Source organism: Martes martes (assembly GCF_963455335.1).
Source record: "Martes martes genome assembly, chromosome: 1".
Classification (NCBI taxonomy): domain Eukaryota; kingdom Metazoa; phylum Chordata; class Mammalia; order Carnivora; family Mustelidae; genus Martes; species Martes martes.
In genome coordinates, this window is record NC_137888.1 from 150019683 (window position 1) to 150042516 (window position 22834).

At 47.7% G+C, this 22834-nt stretch overlaps 1 protein-coding gene across 5 annotated transcripts in view; it reads right to left on the reverse strand.

The window, feature by feature from the left end:
- Positions 1–925: 925 nt before the first annotated feature.
- Positions 926–22834, reverse strand: part of EXOG (exo/endonuclease G) — a 40084-nt gene continuing 18175 nt past the window's right edge. For 2 of the 5 annotated variants that reach the window (XM_080808626.1, XM_080808623.1), the window contains exons 6-7: positions 14972–15452; positions 926–1744 (exon numbers count right to left, since the gene is read on the reverse strand). In XM_080808626.1, coding sequence (XP_080664752.1) covers positions 14991–15452 — 462 coding nt within the window. In that variant the 3' untranslated portion in view covers positions 926–1744; positions 14972–14990. Of the gene's footprint in view, positions 1745–13016; positions 15453–22834 lie in introns of those variants that run through there. The other 3 variants (XM_080808625.1, XM_080808627.1, XM_080808624.1) reach the window with 2 other exon arrangements.

Genomic DNA, 22834 nt, shown 5'->3' on the forward strand with positions numbered 1-22834 from the left:
TAATTGGGCGTCCTGTATCCTGTATCAATCCATCACATTTATAGTCTTCTCTCCAGACAGGAGGCAATGAGGAAATGACAGAAGCCAATAAGGCTAATAAATAGAGAGTAATAGAATAACCAGTATGTGCAGCCCATCCCCTGAACCCCAGAGCCAGGAGCAGGGTTAAGCCCCTCCCCTCCCTCTCTGTCTTGACTTCAGCCACAGGAGGAAGGCCACAGTTGAAACCAGTCCCTAGGGGGTGGGGGATAAGGCAGGGGAACAGCTGGATTTCCAGCTGCTCAGGCCAAAATCTTTGTGTCATCCCTGCCTCCTCCTCTCTCTCTCTCTCTCTCTCTCTCTCACACACACACACACATACCCCACATCCAATCCAGTGGGAAATCCTGTTGGCTCTACCTTGAAAATATATCCCAATCCAACCACTTCTCAGCTTCCATGGCCACCCCTAGGCTGAGCACCGTCCCCTCTTGCCTGGATTCTTACAAGCACCTCCCAGCTGGTCCCCGCTGCAGACCATCATGGCAGCCAGTAGGACCCCACGAATGCTCAGCACAGAGGCCCCCAGGGCCCCCTTGCACTCAGACAACAGCCCGAGCCCCCCACAGCCCTGTCTCTTACTCTGTTTCAGCCATCCCCGCTCCTTGCTGCTTCCTCCCGGTCTGAGCACTCCTCACCGTAGGACCTCAGCGCTGGATGTCCCCTGCTGGTCACCCTCTTCCCCCAGAGACTAGCGCAGCTCCCCCTTTCTTCAGATTTCTTCTGTCACTTTTACAACGAAGCTGCCAAGATCATCCTATTGTCTACCCTCTGCAGCCCACTACTTCTACACTTGAATCAGGGTTCAGCAAGGTACCATTTCCATACCACGAAATTCACCCCTTTACATGCATGTCTTGATGAATTTGACAAATGCACAAGCATTAGGGCCACCACCAACATCAATATATTAGACATTCCCATCACACCAGGGAGGTCCCCCACCCTCGCGTCTGGCAATGGCTGAGCCTCTTCCTGTGCCTGTGGATCCGCTTTTTCCAGCAAGGTCACATAAAAGGAGTAACACTGTACATAGCCTGTCCTGTCTGACCGTCGCTCAGCATAATACATCTGAGCATCATCCGTGCATTAGTTGGACGTGTTAGTTTCTTGCCACTGAATATATTGCATTACAGTTCATTGTGTGTGCAATGGCTGATGGACATTTGGGATGCTCACAGCGTTTTGTTATCGTGAATGAGGTTGCTAAGAACATCTGTATACAGGTGTTCATGTGGACCCACTTTTTTTAATCTCTTGGGTAAATACCTAGAAATTGAATGTCAGGGTCCTACGATTAGTGCATGTTTAACTCTACAAGTTAGCAAATGTTTCCCAACGTGCCTGTTCGTTGTTCATCCCCACCAGCAAGGAGAGCTCTGGTGCCTCCATCTCCATGCCAGCATTTGGAACTCTCACTCTTTTAATTTTTTTCTTCAACTGTGGCCAGTGGAGTGGGCGTACCCATAATTTTAATTTGCATGTCTCTGTTGACTGATGATGTTGAGCCTCTTTTCATGTGCTTATTGGCCCCTATTCTCTTCTTTGGTGGAATGTCTGCCATTGTGGGGAAGGAGCTCTCAACCAATGCTTTATATGCTGACATCGTCATCTGAAGGAGCAAAGGGCCCGCGCAGGGTGATCACATCTCATTGCTCTGCGTGGGCTTGCTGTATGGTCTGGAGTCTGGTCTCCCTTTCCTCATCTGCAAGACAGGTATAACAGGAAAGTGAAGGATGGGATAAATTAAGACATGGGACGAGTTTACAGCAATCCCCAGTACATGGTAAGCGCTTCGTAAATGCCCAGTGTGGTGATGACGAGTGTTGTCACTAACCCCTGGGTGACTTGCTCCTGTCGATCCCACTTCCCTCCTGAGAGCCCTGCGTTTTCTGAGTGGTTGGCCCCACCTTCTGCAGTAACTACGTCCTCTGGTTTCGTGAGTTGTTCCATTTACTGACACACCTCTCTCGGGTCCCTTCCTCCACCCAGGGGCGCCCCTGACAGCCATGCAGCCCTGGGACCCTCATCACACACGCAGCACTGCACCACGACCTAGGGCCAGCTCCTCGGCCACCAGTGAGAGGGACCATGAGAAACAGGAAGGAGTCTGAAGAGTAGTTGGAAGGCAGATGACACCAGGCAGGACAGAGAGAACCTGAGAGTCTGGAGAAAGTGGTGTGGCCTTGCCGGGACACCACCCGTGCCCCACAGTGGCTCACATGCTCCCCCCCGCTCCCCGCCCCTGCCCTCTCCCTAGCTCAGTACCATAGGTGGGCTGCCAGGCCTCCCTGAGCCCCTCTCTGGCCCCAAGTGACCTCTGGAGGAGAACTGGGCCCCCTCCTGAGGGAGGGAGTGGGAATGGGGAGGGAGTAGCAGGAGTAGCAGCCTGCACAGGTCTGGGGCTGGAGCCAGGGCGCCATGGGGAGTGAGGAGGAGGTGGTGAGAGGACAGCCCAGCAGGCCCAGGGACTGCCTACCAGGGCGGTGACTGGGGAAGCTGCGAGGGCTTAAGGGCTGCAAGCTGAGGGCTCTGGAGGCCAGAGCAGGGGAGGACAGGAAGCTCTACCCCCCACACACACCCACTCCCACACCACCCCAGTCCTTCACTTCCACTAGGCAAGCTCTTCACGCTCATTGTCGCCTCAGTCGTAGGCAGTCCCACCCAGCCTCCCCAGCCACCGGCCGCCGCCAAGACTGCCCTGGCCCGCCCGTGCCCTCCTCTCCCCGGGGTGAGTCACCACCTCAGAGTCTCCCTCACCACGTGCCTGCCGTCAGGCCCCAGCACATGTCCCCATCCCCAACCCCCATCTCATTTCTCTGCTCCCAGGTCCCAGCCGAAAATCACTCAGCCCGAGGACAGCCTCGCCAGGAAGCCCCATGCCAGCTCCACCTGGGACATGGCCAAGCCGCCCCCACTTTCTCCTGTGGAGACCACCATGTTTGCAGGACAAACAAAAACTGAGCAGTGGCCAAGGCCCTGCCAGCAAGGCTGATGCCAGTGATTCACGCCAGGAGAAAGTGGCAGGAGGCCTCCGAGCCAAAGGGGTCCCCTTCCTCACTCACTCCCACTGAATGATGTCAGCCCACACAGAGGACCAGCTGGGGAAATGGTGGCATCTGTCCATCCTTCCTTCAGCAAACATGTACCACGCATCTTCCAGCTTCTGGAGTTCTAATAATGGGCAAAAGCAGACAAGGCCCCTGCCCGCGTGCAACTCACAGTCATGCTGGCAAGGCAGATGTTTACCTTAAGATCCACAAACAAGGGCTGCTTCTAGTCCCCCAAAACGGGACAGGGGGTTGGGGGCAGCAGTGGGGAGCACCAAGGGCCATGAGCAAGAATGTCCAGGTGGTGGAGTACAGGGGAATAAGGATCTCCTGAAGACACGGCATTTTTGTTTTCCTGAGACGGATGCTTCCAAGCAGAGGGAAGAGCAAAGGTGAAGGTCTTGATGTAGAAGGAGGGGCCCATTCCAGAAGGAAAGCTGGTGCCCAGGGTTGGATCCAGGGAGTCCTTCCTGGGGAAGGATCCGACATGAGCCTGGGGCCCTGCGGGACTGTAGATGAGGTTTACTATCTGTCCTTTGTGCTGTTTGGGCAAGGGCAGGGTTGCTGAATGGGTTGGATGTTGGTAAGACTCTGCCTCCTGCTCTGAGGACAAGGTTTGTGGGAGACAAGAATGAACAGGGAAAATAGGTCAGGGGGCCTCTGTCAGGAGAGGTGATAGTGACTTGAACCAGAATGGGGACTGTGGAAAGTGAGAAACGTGGGAGCTATTTCGGATGCAAAAATTGGAAGACTGAGCACCCAAGAGTAGGTGAGGAGGCTCCTCTGGGCTCTGGCTAGGACAGTGGGGAAGGAGCCACAAGGGGTCTCCTTGGGTCCCCTCCTGGGCTGCCTCTCAGTCCTCTTCCTTCTGCCCCATTGATGGATGATTTGTTGGGGGTTTATTGTATTTAGGAATTAATTCTAGGCTTTAACCTTCCTAATCCTGTCCTGTGTCTACCATAAGCAGCATGAGCTCAAAAAGACCACAAGTTCCTGGTACCTGCTTGAGGCAGTCACGCATTGCCGGTGACAGGACAATGTCTGCTTCTCTGGTCACTGTGAACACACCTGTATGAACAGCCCCCCTGTGTGTGAACTGCCCCACAGTACAGAGCACAAAGGTGGCCTCGGGCTGCTTTGAATTTTTCCCATTAACCAATTAAGAATTTACATGACATACCCCCTCTTGAGGGGACTTTGCCTTCAGCTTGAATTACTTAAAAAACAAAACAGGATTTGGGGTCTACCACCATATCACTGTTGAGGACACCCAGACATCTCACGGGGTCCAGCCCAGACTAGCAGAAGACAGTACCATTCTTCAAAGTCAAGGGCAGCCTGGTGGGAGCCCCTACTTTGACTCCTCTCTAGGTGATGGTCCTGCGGATAAAAAACCCCAGGCCCCAGCCAAGAGCACCGGCAAACTCTCAGCATGGTGAACCCTCTAGAACTCCCCACAGCAGCTTCCCTGCATGCTGGTCAGCCCTACCCCATGACACAGAGGCAGGCCCTTGCTGGAAACCTCAGCCGCCACCCCAGACTTCTGTTTCCCTCGGGATAATTTCATTGTAGAAGGCTGTGGCCCAAGACCCTTATGGTGCGTCCCCCTGCTCTATCCCAACAGGTCTCCTCCTTCCCTTGCCATCTCAAGAAGTAGCAGCTGGGTATTTTCTTCCCTTCCTGAAGCTTGGGCCCCTTCTATAAATTGATGCACTTCCTCCAGGGACCAGCTTTGCATACCAGGGATCCCAGGGAGGAGAAGACTTGGATCTAGTTTCAAAATAGTTAACTAACTCTAAGTGGGGCACCAAGGCTACCTACTCACCCTACATTTGCATAACTGAGAAAGCCAGTCAAGTGGACTCCAGGCATTTGCTTTTAAACTCTAACTGTACCTGCTACCTGTGGACATGGCCAAATAGGCTGTATGGGCTGTTAATCTTCCCTGCAGACCCCAGAACCTTGAGGAGGCTTATTTAAAGAGCAGATCTCCAATAGTGCCCCAACCCAACCACAGGCTTGGGTCTAAGTGCTTTTCATGCAGGAAAAAGGAAAGTTTCCAGGTGGAAATCTTCCAAATGTGTCTTCCCCAATCACCTTGTCACCAGACTGTTCTAAGCAAAAACTTTCTCATAAATTATCTTTGCCTTTGGCTGTTCACACACAAAGGTCACACAGTTGTCTGCCTCTGATATCACACATGTAGCTGGGGAAACGGTTTCAGAGGTTCCCACAGCTGGAATCTCCAGAGGAATTCTGACCAGGAAAGGGCAGATGAGGTCATGATGAAGAGGGAAAGAAGGAAAGAGAAGGCGGACAAGACCCAGAGAGCTAGACAGGGAGAGAGGACTCTCTCCGGGTTATGTCACCCCTTTCCCCCTTCCATCTCTAACCTGCAGCTTCCTCAGCACTCCCCCCACCATCCCATCCAATAATAATACACTGGGTCAATGAGCACACGCAGCACCCAAATCTTGGTTTCTAAATACCATTCTCGATTCAAAGGAAACAGACTCCTTGGTGAGGTGGCTGATTCATTGCTAGAGGAGAGAAAATACGAGAAGAGTACGGAGTATGTAGCATCAGAAAGAAAGCGAGTGCCCAAAGACTGGCAAGGCACCAAGAGACATGGGAGCCAATGTGACTGGGCCAGTTGATGGAGCTTGAATGGAATGATGGAGTCAAAACCCACCAATGGATGAAGACCAGTGGGGGAAAGTGTCCCTCAGAGTAGGAGACTGGATATTGGGAGCCTCCCCATGTGATACTCAGAGGAAGACACAGCGTCACCCTTCGTGGTGATCTTGCCAAAAATGACCACCTGAAACTGGCAAGGAGGAAAGAGCAGAACAGAATTTGAGCCACATCATTCCACAAAATAACTGGCCAGGACTCATCAAAAATGCCAAGTTCAAGAAACACAAAGAGAGGCTGAGGAATTTACCCAGATTAACATGACAGCTAAATGCAGTGGGTGACCCTGAAAGAGGAAAAAAAGAGACAAAAAGGAGATGTGATTGGGACAACTGATCCAATGTGAATATGGACTGTGAATTAGTAACAGTATTATATCAGTATTAAATTTTCTGGGCTGTGGTTTTGTAAAATTCTTGTCCTTACCGATGCACACTGAACTATTTAGGGATTAAAAGGCATGGTGTCTTCAACTTACTCTCAAGTGATTCAGAAAAAAAAAAAAAAAGGTGCGTGTGTATGTGTGTATATGTGATATATAGTATATATATGATACTGAACACAGGATACATTATATATACACAATGCCGACAGAGAATTATAAAACAAATGGGCCAAATATGAATAACTGGCGAATCTCCATAAAGGACATGGAGGCATTGCTTGCAACTTTTCTGTCAATTTGAAATACACTGAAATTTACATAATTCATGACAGTGGCCAACAGTTACGTGCTACTTACCCTGTGCTGGGCACTGTTTAAACGCTTTACCTCTCTCTTTTTTTTAAATGATTTTATCTTTATTTATTTATTTGGCAGAGAGAGACATAGCGAGAGAGGGAACACAAGCAGGGGGAGTGGGAGAGGAAGAAGCAGGCTCCCCGCCAAGCAGGGAGCCCGATGTGGGGCTCGATCCCAGGACCATGGGATCATGACCTGAGCGGAAGGCAGACGCTTAACTGGCTGAGCCACACAGGCGCCCCATCTTCCCCTGTCCTAGAGCCCCAGGCCCTGCGTCTCCTCCCCCAGCCCCGATGCCCACAAATGCAAAAATTAGGGGTTTCTGGCCTCAGCCTTCTGGACCCTGGCTGGGGCCTTGGAGGAGAGAAGAAGGCGGGCCCAGCTGGAGCAGTAAACCCAAAGCCAAGGTTGAGGGAAGACAGCTGAAAGCTGATGGTCACAGGGACTGGAGGAAACGGGATGAGAAGACGACAGAGAAGGACCAGCACTGAGGGGCAAATCTGCGAGAAGCAGGGGGTTACCAGACCCCAGCCCCACAGTCACTGCTGGACCGGGTTTGGCTGGGGATGGCCAGCCTTCTAGGCACTTCTCCAGAAAGGACTGAGTGTGGCCTGTCCCCTACCACCCGAGGAGGCTGAGGCCTCACAGGCAGGGGCAGAGTTCCAGAGCCTGAACCGAGCCGAGCGTCAGGAGGATGGCAGTCTGGCAGGGAAATGGGGGTGGGGGAGGAAGACTCTGACGTCTGAACTCAGAAGTGGAGTGGACCCCCACCATCCCCTCCCTGCTGAAGGGCCTGTCACAAGGCGGCCGTGGCTCACACCTGCTTATCAGGGCTGGGGTGTGGAGAGGGTGTCGGGGACGAAAGATAGGGCTGGGACAGGGCTGTCCACACTGGCCTGCTCTGCCTCCCTCATTCACACCTCCTCAGAGGCCCCTCAGCCCACTTACCTGCTGCAGCCTCCAGCCTCCCTCAGCTTGCATCCGGCAGGCTGCCCCTGGAGGTTGCCTTTCTTGAAGGAGGACTTGCCCTGGACGGTGAAGAGACCCCAAACAGGGAGGGACCTGGCAGAGCGTCCCACCCACCCCTCACTTGGCCAATAGGGAAACCAGGACTAAGGAGATGCTGCTCACCTAAAATAAGATGGCGAAGTACACGCAGGAGCCAGAAGTAGGCTCCGACCCTAGACAGGAGCACTGACGGGCCTGAGCCTTACCCTGGGGACCCACAAGGCAGGGCCCAGGGCCATATGAAGGGGGAGTGAGAGGGACATTCTTCCTGAGGAGCGCTGTGCTTCTCAAGCTTCAGCCTCACAAAGGGAGAGGGAACACACGTCATACTGGCCATACTGGGCCTGGAGGCCCAGGTGCCAACATCTGTGTTGGACCGGCAGTGGATGGCAAGGGATTCAAGGCTCCCTCGGAGATGGTGGGCAGACAGGGGTGGAGAGGAGAGGGGAGGGGGGCCCGGAGCACAAAAAGCAAGAGGCCAGCTTGGGAGGTGGTAGGAAAGGAAAACCTCTGTCCCCAGGTGGCCTGGAGCCCCAGCTGTGCTGAGGCCTCAGACGAGCTGGGGAAGCTCAGGGAAGCCAAGCCACAGTCTGCCACTGTCTCCTCACTCGTAGCCTTAGAGATCATTTGGGTGGAAAGGCTCCTGGCATAACCAGAGGTGGGACAGTTCAACTCCTGCCTCAGGAGGAGCTGGAGCTGAAAGGGGAGGGGAGGGTGGGAGGTAATTCCAAGATCCTGGTTCAGGGGAGGGGAAAAGGTGGGATTCCCCGCAGCTGGAAGACCTAATTTTAGCTCTGCTTCCCAGGACCCAGCACATGAAACCCCTTCTCCTATCTGACAGTCACCTCCTTGCTCCCATCTTCCCAGCAGGGGCAAGCTGCTTCAGACCAGACACCGGGCCCCCGCACAGCCTGAGTAAGGGTGCCGCTGGGGAAATGCCCTGGGAACCCTAGCCTGCTGGAAGCAGTGCCCAGCACACAGCTGTTCTCTGAGACACAGGCCCCTGCTCTGCTCTACTGACAGCAGCCGGCCCCCAAGCACAGAACCTGGGCCTTGGCGGGAGACCAGTGCACCTGCCTTCCTGCCTCCTCTGAGACACCTTCCCCGCAACTGTCCTCACTGTCCTCATCTGGTCCCTGCTGGAGAACTGACTCACAGACATACCCTAGTGCCCAACTTTCCCGGGTCTCTCACCAAGACAGTGCACACACTGGGACTCAAGCAGGATCGTCTCAACTTTTCAAACTTGTTGGCAACTCCAAAACATTTTTTTAAAGCTTTATTTATTTATTTATTTGAGAGAGAGAGAGAGAGAGAGAGAAAACACAAGTAGGGGGAGGGGCAGAGGGAGAGGGAAAAGCAGACTCCCCTCTGAGCAGGGAGCCCGACAGTGGGGCTCAGTCCCAGGACCCCAAGATCAAGACCTGAGCCAAAGGCAAACACTTAGCCGACTGAGCCACCCAGGCACCTCAAACTCCAAAACGTTCTTGAGCATGTACTATTTCCAGACCCCTCTGGAGGCCCCAGAAAGGCATCAACTCCATTATTTGCCTGCTTCTAGGAAGTTAGCGGGACCTACAGGGCCAAGATGAGCATGAATGACTGGATTACAAAGCAAATTAAAATAACTCCAACAGCTTTGTGGGGGGAGGGCAAATGTTAAAGCGAGAGCCCGAAAACCTTCCTAAGTCATACATTCCTGGAGCTTGTTTCCTCACATGTGAAATGGTGGGCTGAATAAGCTCTGATGTGAAAGCACTTTGCAAACTGCAGAGCAGTGAGAGTTGAAAGTTTGGTAGCAGCACATCTGATGGTCTCAGGACTGGGGTGACAGAATTGCTTCCACTTGGCCCAGAGCCTAACACCATATTAAGATCAGGGTCTGTCCTCCACCTTCTCAGGACACGATGACCTTCATCTGTCATTGTCTTGGTCAGTTCAGGCTGTTATAACAAAATACCACAGACTGGGTGACTTATAAACAAAAGAAATTTATTTCTCACAGTTCTGAAGGCTGGGGAGTCCAAGATCAAGGTGCCAGCAGGTTCAGTGTCTGATGAGACCCCATCTTCTGGTTGGGCCAATCACTGTGCAGTGTCCTCACATGACAGAGGGGCAAAGGAGTCTGCGGTCTCTGAGGTCTTTTATAAGGACACTAATCTAATTCATGAGGGTGGAGCTATTTCCCTGCCAAAGGCTCTACTTCCTCATACCTTTAGGAGGGGGTTAGATTTCAAGGTATGAGTTTTGGGGCCACACATTGTCTTTGGTAGTCGCTGGTAACAGGAATTCATAGTAACTGGCTACCATTTATTGAGGACTTAGCTTATTCAATTCTCAAACGATCCTGCCAGTCATCCCCAACCTGTTCCCATCTGAGGAACCTGATTCAGGACAAATGAGGTCTGTTGCAGGAGGCTGCAGTAGGTGGAAAGCTGGGATGGGGACCCAAGTGCACCTCCGTACATAGGGATGTATCCAAAGTGCTGGTCCAGCCATGCTGTACACACCCAGAGATACAGTAAGCACTCTTACTGTCCCGGGGTGACTCACAAGCAAATTGTGACAGAGACTTATTTTTGCATTGTGCAATCAATTCAGTGTTGTTTCCCTTTTTAAAAAGAACTAGAAAAGAACTGAACTTAGAAAATATCAGAGCACATTATTATCACATGAATCTTGTTGGGTGAGTGTGTGAAGCAGGTTGCCATATGAAATGAATTTTTTTTTACCAACGGGATCTTCCGTGGCTCTGTCTCATTCAATGTTTTTAACAGACACGTTGAAGGCTTGTTTATCTGATCTGCAATCTCAAAGCTGGGAGGCAGAGCTAACATGTCAGATGGCCAAATCAGGATCATCAAGAATGCAAACTCACATAAGATGGGGAGAAACTATAATGAAATGAAATCTTAACAGTAGGGCATACACATAACCCCGTATTTGTGTTCCAAATATTGACTGTGTGAGTACATGATGGGAAAGCGACTTGACAACAGACCACGGGAAAATGACCTGGAGCAGTTAGCTGGACCAAGTTCCACAAGGACCAACAGTACTGTGAGAATAGTGGAGCGTCCCTACTAAGGGAGCACTCAATTCAGCACTGCCATCACTGTGTCTGATGCTTCGCCCAGATGTGGCTGCCACACCATAAAGGCTACATAACATCATGACGGTGGCAGGTCTGAAATCCACGAATGCCCTGGGCATTAAGCGAGATGCCCAGATGTCTTTATGAGGTTCCTATCTCTAAAGGACTATCAGGTGAAAGCAGGTGCCAGCCAGCTCTGTGTAGCCTGGGATGGCCATTTAGGGCCTGTCACTGATGAGTAAGTTGCAGGGAAAGTTTCAACTTAATGTTATGAAGCTCAATAATAACGGAAAGTGGGTACCTGGGGGCCCAAAGCAATGGAAGAAAGTTCTCCTTTGATAGTCAGGAGCTCAAAGCCCACCTTCTGAGGTGACTCCTGTCTAGGGAATGTGTGTGTCCGTGGAGTGGCAGCAACGTGGGGCTTGGTCCAGTTCCAAACCCTGGAGAGTCATCAGAATCAGCAGTGTTTCTTGTGTAAAAAATACAGGGTTCAGCTTCACAACTGACCTACTGAGTCAAAATCTTCAAGGGTGGGGTTGAAGAATCTTTATATTTTTGAAGCTTACCAGGCAAACTGCTCTAGATTAGCAGAGACTAGACATGACAAGATACAAGACACAAACCGTGGCTGAGACCTGGATATTCAAAAAAAGTTTAAGATTTTGGGGGGAAATCTAGGCAAACTTTTAAGACTTTGTTCACTAAATGATATTGAATTCTTGATAAATTTCTTAGATAACAGTATTTTGACAATACAGGGGAATGTCTTGATTCTTAGATGATACAGATCAAAGTATTAAAGAATAAAGTGTGTCTACTACTTTTTTTTTTTAAATCAATGAATTACTTTTAAATGGCTCAAGAAGAGAAAGGAAATGGGACAAAATATTGAGGGGAGAGGGCATTCTCTCTCTTTTTTTTTTTTAAGATTTTATTTATTTATTTGACAGAGGGAGATCACAAGTAGGCAGAGAAGCAGGCAGAGAGAGAGGAGGAAGCAGGCTCCCTGCTGAGCAGAGAGCCTGATGCAGGTCTCGATCCCAGGACCCTGGGATCATGACCTGAGCCGAAAGCAGAGGCCTTAACCCACTGTGGCTTACACAGCTAGAGGTTCTGTGTTGGACAGTGTCACAGCTGACTCTTGAGTCCTCCATGTGGCACTAGGCCATAGCGACCCCTAGAGGTACTCTGCACACAGGAGCACACCAGCCCCTAGGCCATAATGCCATGTCCAGGAACACTAAGAGAAGTCCATCTACACATCCCCACTGCACACCCCAGATTACACAGGATCCACATCAAAGTTCGGTTCATGCACCTGACCGGCTCTAATGACCAACAAGTCAGTCCCTGGAGGAGAGGCTGGACTGGAAAAGGCAGCACTGGACCCCCTGACAGATAATCTCCGTGAATGACATCCAGGAAGGCAGGCCAGAATGAGGTGGGGAGTGAAGGCAAGAATGAGCAGGAGTGCCACACCAAATGTGAGGCACCTCCCCGCCCCCGACCAGTTCCGGCAGAATGAATGGAAAGACCAAGGAGGACGATGGAGTGTGCCCAGAAGACATAAGGGCACACAGATGCAGCCGTGAAGGACTGAGCAGGGATAGCTTCAGGGATGTGCTGCTGATGTGAGCGACGGCGACATGTTCACAGGAATGAGGCAGGGTCATTCCGAGAGTGGGGCTGCTCCAGGCTGAGCCTAGCCCCACAGGGGCTAGGGATGTTCCTTCAAGATCACACTACGTCTCCCCTCCGGGTGCTTCTAAGGCCTGACAGAGGGGCAGAGGTTTTCAGCTGTTTGTCAGTTGTTTGGAGGTCACAGTGCAAGACAGCAATGCTGGCCTGCAGTAACAGGCTGGGACACCTGTCCTACCTTAGCCACAAATGACATTGGTCAAATGTTTTCAATTCAGAGACCAAAGAGCCTGGAGTCTCAAATAAAGATGTGACTGGGGGCGGGGAGATCAGGGAATAACCCTCACCTGTAGTTGGGCTTCTGGCAGCAGAGCCCATGAAGATGGCTGCAGCCTTCCCCTTTGCCAAGATACTCCCTGAACATCACTGGACGGAAGGCAGAGTCCCAGGCCCAACCTGAGAATTTGGCTGGCTCCAAGGTAGGACCCACTGGAGGCTGCCTGGCTCAGGTGGGTAATGAGGAGCTTATTCCATCAGGGGACAGACGGTGCTGGGGAGTGGCTTAGGGATCTCCTGCATCCAAGTCCAAATAATCAGCAGTCCTACCAGGGGAGGCTGAAGTGATTTGATCCTGGGGAAAATTCCAAGCTCCACCAAGTATTTACATTTCAGTTTGTTCTGGAGGGACTCTTAATGGAAGTGTTCAGACAAGTCAAGATCACTCCTGTAGACCAACACAACTCTTCCATGTGAAAATGAAGACTGGGAGACCGCATGTTTTATTATAAGCACGGAACTATTTTTCACAATGACCAGGCAGCACTTTTCATACTAAAAACCTAAGGCACTTCAATTCACTGATCCAAAAATCAAGATTCTCCACCATCCAGGTAGAGGGGCAGGAGTGCGAAGAGCATGGGAAATAAGTCCAAGGTTGAAGAAAATTCAAGCCAGATCAGGGCATGGAGCCAGACGTGAGGGAAAGGAGATGGTGGCTCACCTCTAGAGATGAACGCCAAGCACCCAGGACTTCTCCCCCAGAGTTGCCCCCTCAGGCTCTGGGAGAAACACCAGACCGGGAGGCCCCACCATCCCCTCTCCAATGAGGAGAGAAAGTAACAGATTTTTTTGGTCACAGTGACATTTTGGCTCTTTATCCCCGGGAAGAAAAGGACTGGCATAAGCTAATGGCAAACACTGTGATAAAACAGACTGGTATTAATCAGGCTACTATGTTCTGAGCCCCCAACTTCTTTCTTTTTTATCCAAATAAAGGAGCAGAACAAGGTCAATCCTTATCAACTTACCTTTATCTTAAAACCTTGGCATTTCTGTTAGAGACAAACACACAAAACACCACAAAAACTGTTCTGGTAACACCGCTTGGAAAGACAGCTAGGATACATTCAGACAAGCTCCTGGGCCCTATTTTAAGGTATTTCACTGTCTATACTTATGATAGCCCTTGAAAGGATTCCACGTAAACCCAAATCTAGAGATCTGACTCAGAAAAACAGCCAGTTTCCCTTAGAGATAATCAGAATTGTCTTTGAGTCTTTGGCCCAAAGCACCACCTGCCTGGTGCTACCCAAGTAGGCAAGCGGGCCCGAGGGAAGCAAACCATGAGCTGGTGAATCTGTGGACACAGGCCCTTCTTAGGCCCCGTAATCTTTGGAACAAACTGCTCACCTGGAAAGCAAAGAACATAGCAATTGGGCACCATCCGGTCACTAAAAGAACTGCATCCCTGGAGGCAAGTAGGAGCTCTGGTAAACCCCACAAAGCAATGCCCTCTAATCTTCAAACTCCTGTGATTGTTTCTTCCCAAAGAGCTACGGAGTGTTCAAGTCAGAGAACATTCAAGACCTTTTGGCTCAATAGCATACAAGAAACCAAACCCCTCTTGGCAAGTGGGCCCAGAATCACCAAACCCATGTGTATACATGTCTAAGTCAAAACCTATGTGTCTGGATTACTTCAGTCTATGTCACGCTGTCTTTCTTCTCGGCCCCACATGCCTACCTCTGTGGGTTACTTCTTTGGAAAGGTAAACCTTGGACAAAATACTTAAGCTTAATTTCCTCACGTGTAAAATGAGGACAGTGGTATTTACCTCGAAGAGTTGCTGTAAGATAATCCATGTAAAGCACTGAGCTTAGTATACAGCACACACTAGGTGAGCAGAAAATGTCACTGAGGGCTTCTATAGGGCACAAATGGAGGACCAGCAGGTCTGTCAAAGGAGCAAGAAATGAATACGTAACACAGTAATACATGTGGACAGGACAGCACACAGAGGCTATCTAAAAGCCACCTCCAAGACCAACTCGGGTCCTAGAGAAAGAAAACATATAACACTGGGCTCCAAGAAAGCTGAGGAGATACATCAAAGATAATGCATGATTCAGTGGCACGAAAACAAAATGCCTTCACCCGCGAACATCCAAAGAGAGACGAAAACAGCGTCGTCCTGTGGTCAGAGTCCTCTGTGAACCTGACGCAAGATCAGCATCCAATCTGTAGGTCTTATAGTTTCCTTAATAATTAGTTCCCGTGTCAAATAAAAAACTGACAGAATTTTTTAGATCTTTCATCTTTTGGGGAGAAATTTAGTCTGAAGTTTAGGATTTCATCATTTCTATAAAGCAAAGCCACTAAAACACATGAGCCTGAAGAGGACACAGCTGCTTCGTTACAGATACTCACACATCTTCGGAGAAAAAGACTAAGATGGCTTTCTCTCCAGGATTCCTGACTGTTCCTTAGCTTTGAGTTCTTCTAGTTTCTTCTTATAGCAGTTCATGAAGTAATCATCTGGTTCAATCCCTGCATTCTTCAAATTTTCCATGACCTTTTCCAGCCTGAAGACTGATCGGGCTCCCTCAACCTTTCTTGTGCTCAGGTACAGAGTGAACTCCTGGAAATCCAGGAGCTTACAGGTGTCCACAGAGCAGATATTCCCGATACCACTAGTTCTATCCAAACGAGGGAAAAACACCAGTCCTGATAACTTCTCCAGGTCCTGAAGGCTCACTTGGAATTCACTTAACTGGGGTTGGAAGCCAATGGCTTCATTGGGAACCACGAAGGCCCCTAGTGCCAGCGGTTCAGTAGACACTGGGCTTCTGCGAGCCAGGATCACCTTATAAAGGTGCGAAGGAACAGCCACATTGTCCTCACCAATCACCTAAAAGCAAAGCAGCTGTGTTAGCAATGCTAACTGATGCTGGCAGTTCCCAAATTTCTCCTAAAAAGATTTTCAACACATTTCTGCAAAGACATTTATAAATTACCCCACCAATGAATTTAAATTCAACTGTCAAAAGTAATAATAAACCAAAATACAGATTCACAGAGAAGATGAGAATCTAACAGGTAGATTCTGATTACAATCTTTAAAATAATGCCACCCCAGGGGCGCCTGGGTGCCTCAGTGGGTTAAAGCCTCTGCCTTCGGCTCAGGTCATGATCCCAGGGTCCTGGGATCGAGCCCCGCATCAGGCTCTCTGCTCAGCGTGGAGCCTGCTTCCCTCCTCTCTCTCACTGCCTGCCTCCCTGTCTACTTGTGATCTCTGTCTGTAAAATAAATAAAAATAAAATCTTTAAAAAAAATAAATAAATAAAATAAAATAATGCCACCCCAAAGAGTAGAGGTCACATCCAGGGTCCTGGGATCGAGCCCCGCATCAGGCTCTCTGCTCAGCAGGGAGCCTGCTTCCTCCTCTCTCTGTCTCTGCCTGTCTCTCTGCCTACTTGTCTGTCAAATAAATAAATACATAACATCTTTAAAATAATGCCACCCCAAAGAGTAGAGGTCACATCCTCTGCTCTGACTGTAGGACAAAGGGCAAAAGAATGCCCAAAAGAACAGGCAAGAAAAGCTGTTTCATCATATAATCAGAACTTCTGGTGCTCTCAACATTCAAAGGTCAAAACTCCCAGCTTGAGATATAAAAATATGGCCTTAGTTTATCAAATTCACTAGGGAACTAAACAAATAGCTCTCAGAAAAGCAGCCAGACGCACTACATCGGTATCACTAGCTCCAGTTTCACCTAGACTGGCTCATTTTTTAAATTAAATTAAGTAAATGTAAATGCTGCTTGCCCAAGAGTTTTGCACACTCTTGGGCCTATTATCAAACATAGAACTTCTGAATGTACCCTCAAACCAAACACTTTGGAAAGATATCCAGACAACAGGGAAGCCAGGGTCAGGCCTGCAAACAACTTGCTTGCCTATGTAGGTTGGCTCTAATGATAAAATAACATTATTATGGAACCTTTTCAAATTTCCTTCCAATTGGCTTAAAAGCCGTATCTGTTTTCTGAAAAAAGAAAACTGAATATCCATTTCCTTAATGGTCTCCAATAAAATGATACAATCCAACTACAATAAGCATATGTACTACTACCCCTCCCAGGCCCTTCCTCGGTCCACGTGGGCATTCGCTCCTGATCAAACCTGCCTGCTGCCAGAGGCCGTGCTGGGAGCCCAGATAAGGCAGAGGGATGAGAGCTACAAGGATTCTTTCCTGCTTTTTTCCGGCTTCTACCTACATGGCACACAGCCTAAGAATGCCATGGCTATCTGCTGTCCGGCACGCATGGAGGTTCCACTGCCAAGACCAACCGTGGGACTGCAGGGAAGCCCCATCTACAGGACTGATTTCTCCAAATACTATCTCTCAAGTTAGTGGAAGCAGCTGGTCAGGGCTCACATGAGAGTAAAGTTTATGAAAGTACACAATCTATAAGCATGAAACCCTACAGCCCTCCAACAAGTCATTTACGCAGCTAGGAAAATGAACGTACTCTTCAAGCAAAAAATACTGAAGGTGAATTCTGTGGAGGTCCACAGTTAGGCCACAGGTCACCAACAGATGTTACTGCAACAATACAACTCAGAGGAGCTATGGCTGGCACTGCTGGAAACACAGAAAGGAGCAAGCTTTACAGTGAATGCCCTAGTGTCTCAAGAAGTTTCCCATCTAGAGGAGGAGTCAACCCCCACTGCTTTCATGGGAGGCAGAATGTGGTCAGATCCCAACACAGGGCACAAGACAGCACTAAGGGAAGCAAGGGACCGGAACTGAGGGCACAGCTGCAGCTGAGCCATAGTTCACAGGGGGATAGAAGTTTAGTTGGGCTTCCAGGGTTAGCTGGGGAGCCAACAGTTAAGCAAATCCTTGATGCCACCTGGTGGACATCCTTCATCACTGCAGCACAGCCTCAGATTCCCAAGTGTGAGGAGCCCTCCAGACCATTCACTTGATTGTTTTCTCTCCTCCTGGACTCTCTGCCTACAAATAAACAACAAATTTCAAGAATAATTAATGGTCATGCCCATCTGCTGCCAACCAGGGCTTCTAATCAGAGTAATTAAACTCCAGCCAGAAGTAAAGAAGTTTGACATTTTAGGATTTATAAAAATAAATCATTTCTATGAGGTTTTCAAAAGTCCACACAATAGCTAGAGGATGTCCAGTACTACTTTTAAGAATTCTCATGGGACACAAAAATTCCTACTAAGAATCACAAGGTAGGATCATTTCACCTATGACCTTACAGTATTTCAACAAGGAGCTGCAAAATACTATCCCTAAAAATAAAAAATGAAAACTTAGCCCCTATCTTCTCTGATTCAGTCTGCTTTGTTCTTAGGAAGTAAACATCTGTAGGAACTGGCAACATTTGGAAATTCAGAAAAGCCACTGTTTTTTCCTTGAAATTACGACTTAAATAAAATCCTAATTTTCAATCTATCGTCTTCGTAGACAACTCAACCTATATAATAAAATTCTCCCAATTCTGGGAAAACTAGAAGTCTTTCATAAAATGTGTCTAGAAACTGCTAGGGACTGGAACCCCAGAGACCCGGTCAAGTCCTGGCTTTGCCACGAGGCTGCAAGTCACGTCCACTGATATCTTCCTTCTTCATTCATAAAATAGGTAATAACTACCTTCATGCTACCCATCTCACAAAACAGTTATGATGATACAAAGACACTTTAGTTTCCAAAGGAAAAAAAAAAGGTTTTAAAGTCCACAAGACCTATGAAAAAAGCAATTTTTGTAGTGGATGTCATTCAAAAGATAAGATGTAATTGCATTCGGTACAACAGATGGTTCCGCTGAGGGACTCTGGGGAAACACAGCATCAAGCAAGATTAGACCAGTTAAAGGTGGACAACAGGTTTCAAGAGGAAGAAGGATGGACACAAATGACACCCTCAGCAAAGGACTTGGGGGCTGAACGCATACCAAGTCTTCAGTATCAGTAAATCAGCAACAATCTTTGTCATAGAAGATGTAGATATAAAAGTACTTTATAGAGGAAATCCTCACTGCTGTTAAAGTAGCAAAAAGCACAGAACTCTTGTCAGGATTGTAACAAAAAACTGGAAATCAATTGTGTATAACTAGTAAACACAATATACAGAAGAGCCATAAAGGTGGCACACACTCACCACCTACAGTTAGTATGCATACCCGCTGGCCTGAGGTTTCTTTCTGTCCAAGAGACAGAAACAACAATTTGTTCTCCCCCACCCCAGCGCCACACACACAGGACTGGGCCTTCACACTGACTCAGTGCCAGAAGAGCCTGGCAACAAAGGACATTCAGGCTAGGTGTGCCAGTCATATACATAGAGCAACTGTTAGGTAAATAAAATTAACCAGCAGCACAAGGAAAATACATGTACCTGCTACAATCAGATAGATATATTTGGTTACATTCCCCTGGTAGGACCAAAAAAGAAAATCCAAAAATAAAACTGTTGGACACATCAAGAGACCAAGCCCTTAAAAAGTCAAGCCAATCAAGTGAAAGAAATCATGACAGTGTGTGATAAACAGGGACTCCACACCTGAGGGGACAGAGGAACAAGGGAAGGACAAGCGGGCAAGTTGGTAAGTTGGTAGGCAGGTGGTCAGCCCTGTGTGGCACAAGCCTCTAGAGGAGCTTGTGCAGCAGCAGAGACCAAGGGAAACTATGCTGCTCACAGGGGGCGTCCACGCCAGGTAAGGAGACTGGAGACTGACTGCCTAGTCACAGGACAAGAAGCACCACCCTCTCAGACTGTCGATTCTACCTGGAGATGGAGGGTGGGAGTAAGGAGATACTTAGCCAGTAAAATCATTTATTTTTTTCAATAAAACAAACAGAAATGAACAAAAGCTCTGCCTAAAGAGAAAACAGGAGATTAAAAAAAAAAAATTACTCCCGATCACTTCAGGTGATGCCTCACAATTCCTGGAGGCATGTTTTTAATTTCCTCCCCCTTTACGAACAGTTTGGAATTAGTTTGGAGAGTATGCTGCGGAATGAAAACACAGACTGTTAGGCACTTCTAACATTACCACCACCGCCACCGAGTTGAAAAATTTAAAGCTCACTTTCTTGTCAGGTCAATTATAAGGTTCAGGCCAGACTCTTCAGGTATGTTCACTTGTCTGGAATCAATCTCTTCTTGAAACAGGCCCATCAGGGAAAGCACATGGATGACCTCAGCTATAATAAAGGGGGTGATTCTGATTAGAGCTGTCAGAAGACTCACTTCTGATAAAATCACTGCTACTAATCCTCCCCTGGGCTTGCATTCACGTAAGTCCTATGAAGCTGTGATCCCTTCCTGCATATTCTAACAGACATTTCTGCCTGCCTATAAGGGATCCTCCTCTTGGCCCATTTTCCCTTCTTATTTTTGCATGCTAGCAGATACCACTTGCAAATGCTCTCCCTCTTCACCACCTTCTACCTCCTGGCCTTAAGCTGCTGCATGGGAAGAGCATAGAACCTCTCTCCTGCAGACTTTCGAGAGCTTTGAAGAACAATGCTACAGAACGACTGGTGGTTCTCATACAAGTAGACAGACTCATGTTTGGACCTTCCCTTTGATAATGACCAGCTATGTGACTTCGACTTGACCCTTTTAAACCTCAACTTTCTTGCCTATAAAAGATAGCCACTACTTCCTTGTAAGAACTGCTTGTGAGGACTGAATGAGACATGTCTAAAACTGCTTGTCTGTCGGATGGTAGATACAGCCCTCCATTAACACCAGTTCACTTACTTCACCTTCTCCACAGTATACACATACATGTTTCATTGCCCAGAGAGAAAACTAAATAAACACACTTGTTTTTATATTCTCCTAAAATCAAGTTCAGAATATAGTTGTAAACAAGCAATAAATATTAAATGGCTGGATCTGATAAACAAAACACTTCCCCCGGCATTCTGAACTGCCATACATAATTGTAAGACATTCCCTTGAAAACAGGAATTCACAATTCAAATATTTATTCCTTGAGAGGAACAGAATGGTTTCTAGGGCTTGGCCATACCGTGTCCCCTTTCCCAGCATCACTAAAGGACATGGTTTTATCCACAACTGTTTTATTATGAATTGTTAGAGAACAGCCTGAATGCTTTTGAGCTGGGCATTTAAGATTTCACCCACCCAGCCCTAACCTTTCCTTTTACTTTTGTCTTCTTCCCTATATGAAGCTCTAACCCAACTGTCTGAGGAACATAAATGTTTTTCAGCACAAATCCTACATTTTCCTGTTTCTTTCCCCCTGCTGGTTTTGCTTCCCATGTCTGTTTTCCTTAACCAAATTTTCCCAAGTTTACGTGCATGTATGTGTGTATACACATTATGTATAAAATGTTTGGCCCAACTAAATTCTTAATATGGCAGGCTGAAACCATTTTGCCAATTTAATTTACCAAAGGATATTTTGCTTTCATGCTAAAAGGTACACTACAGATTTTTAACTTTAAAATTCTACCGGAAAGCATTTGATCTGAAAAAATAACATCACATCTAACAAAAGCTGCATTACTACAGAGAAGCTGTTCATGAAAAACATAAATATAAAAAAGTAAATCACTTTGATACAATTCTAAAAAATAAAAATAAAAAACAATATCCCTCTCCAGGAAGATACATTCCTATCAACATTCACCTTTGCATATACACACACGTAACACACACTCACAGGTAAGTGTTTCCTTTATGACGAGAATCTATTATCTCAAAAAAACACAAAGGAACAATAAAGATGAAGAAAAAATGGTGAGCCACTAAAGGCAACAGAATTTGTATACTATGTTCTTTGGGGCTCTCTCCACCCACTATAAAAGGCTAAAAATAAATGTGGTGAACACACATGACACGCCAACAGCAGACCAAGCACTCAAGAATCAACTTGTCATCCAGATCCTGGTTTCTAAATACCAATTCCCATTAAAAGGAACCAGGGCTCCTTGGAGAGACGGCTGATCCCAAAGTCTGGCCAAGATGAGCCTGGAATATCACGTTATGCCAAAAAGTAGAAGTGCTAAGAACACGATGAGGATATGTCAAAGCACATGGGAGATAGCCTGAAAGGGCTCCCACTGGCCAATCAAAGACAATTTGAGCATCAAAATGAATACACAGCAGATTGATTAAAAACTGAATTAAATAAGAATCCATCAGTTCATACTGATATAATAAGAAGGAAAAGCTCTTCCCAGGGCACCTGGGTGGCTCAGTCATTAAACATCTGCCTTTGGCTCAGGTCATGATCCCAGGGTCCTGGGATGGAGCCCCACATCGGGCTCCATGCTCAGTGGTAAGATTGCTTCTCCCTCTCCCACTCCCCTTGCCTGTGTTCCCTCTCTTGCTGTATCTCTCTCTGTCAAATAAATAAAATCGTCAAAAAAAAAAAAAAAAAAAACAGGAGAAGCTCTTCCTTACAGTAGAATGTCAATTACTAACAGCAGAAGACATAAGAATTAGAAAATCATTACTTGGCGACAATTATAGTAATAACTGATTCAGGCCAGAATCTTCAATGGCTGCTAAAACCAGCAAGTGACAATTTGAAGAGAAAAAGAATACTTACAGGGTCTCAAAGGGCGTCCACAGATATCAGATTAATTTCAAAGGGGAAATGATAGCAGCAGTGAAGAAATCTAAAGGACACCACACTTTTATCAAGGGATCTAAGTTAGTACCGCCAGTAACAGGACAACCTGACAGCGTACGCAAGCCGATGCCATACACCGAGGGCACACAGGCTCACCTCTGGAGTGTTCTGCCCAAAACATCACTGAATCTAATCAGAGGGAACAGACAAACCCAATTTGAAGAACATACTACAAAACAACTGGCCTCTATTTGTCAACAATGTCAACATCATTAAAGACAAAAAGGCTGAGATTAAAGAAGACTAAAGAGACATGACAGCTAAATGCAATGTGTGGTTCTGGACTTCATTCCAAATCTGGGGGAAAAACTGCATGAAGAACGTTACTGAAGCAACTGGCAAAATGGACTGTACTACGGCTAATATTCTTACATGTTGAATTTCATGAACTTGACAACTATACAATGGTTATGTGAGAGAATGGAGCATCTAGGGGGAAAGAGACAAGGTATCTGCAACAAACGCTTGAATGGCTGAGAAAGTACTGAGAACGAGGTGTGCGCATGGAGCAGAGGGAACAAGACCTGCAGAATGCCAGAACTCGTGAATCTAGGCGAAACACATTAGGGGGTTCTCTACTCTGACA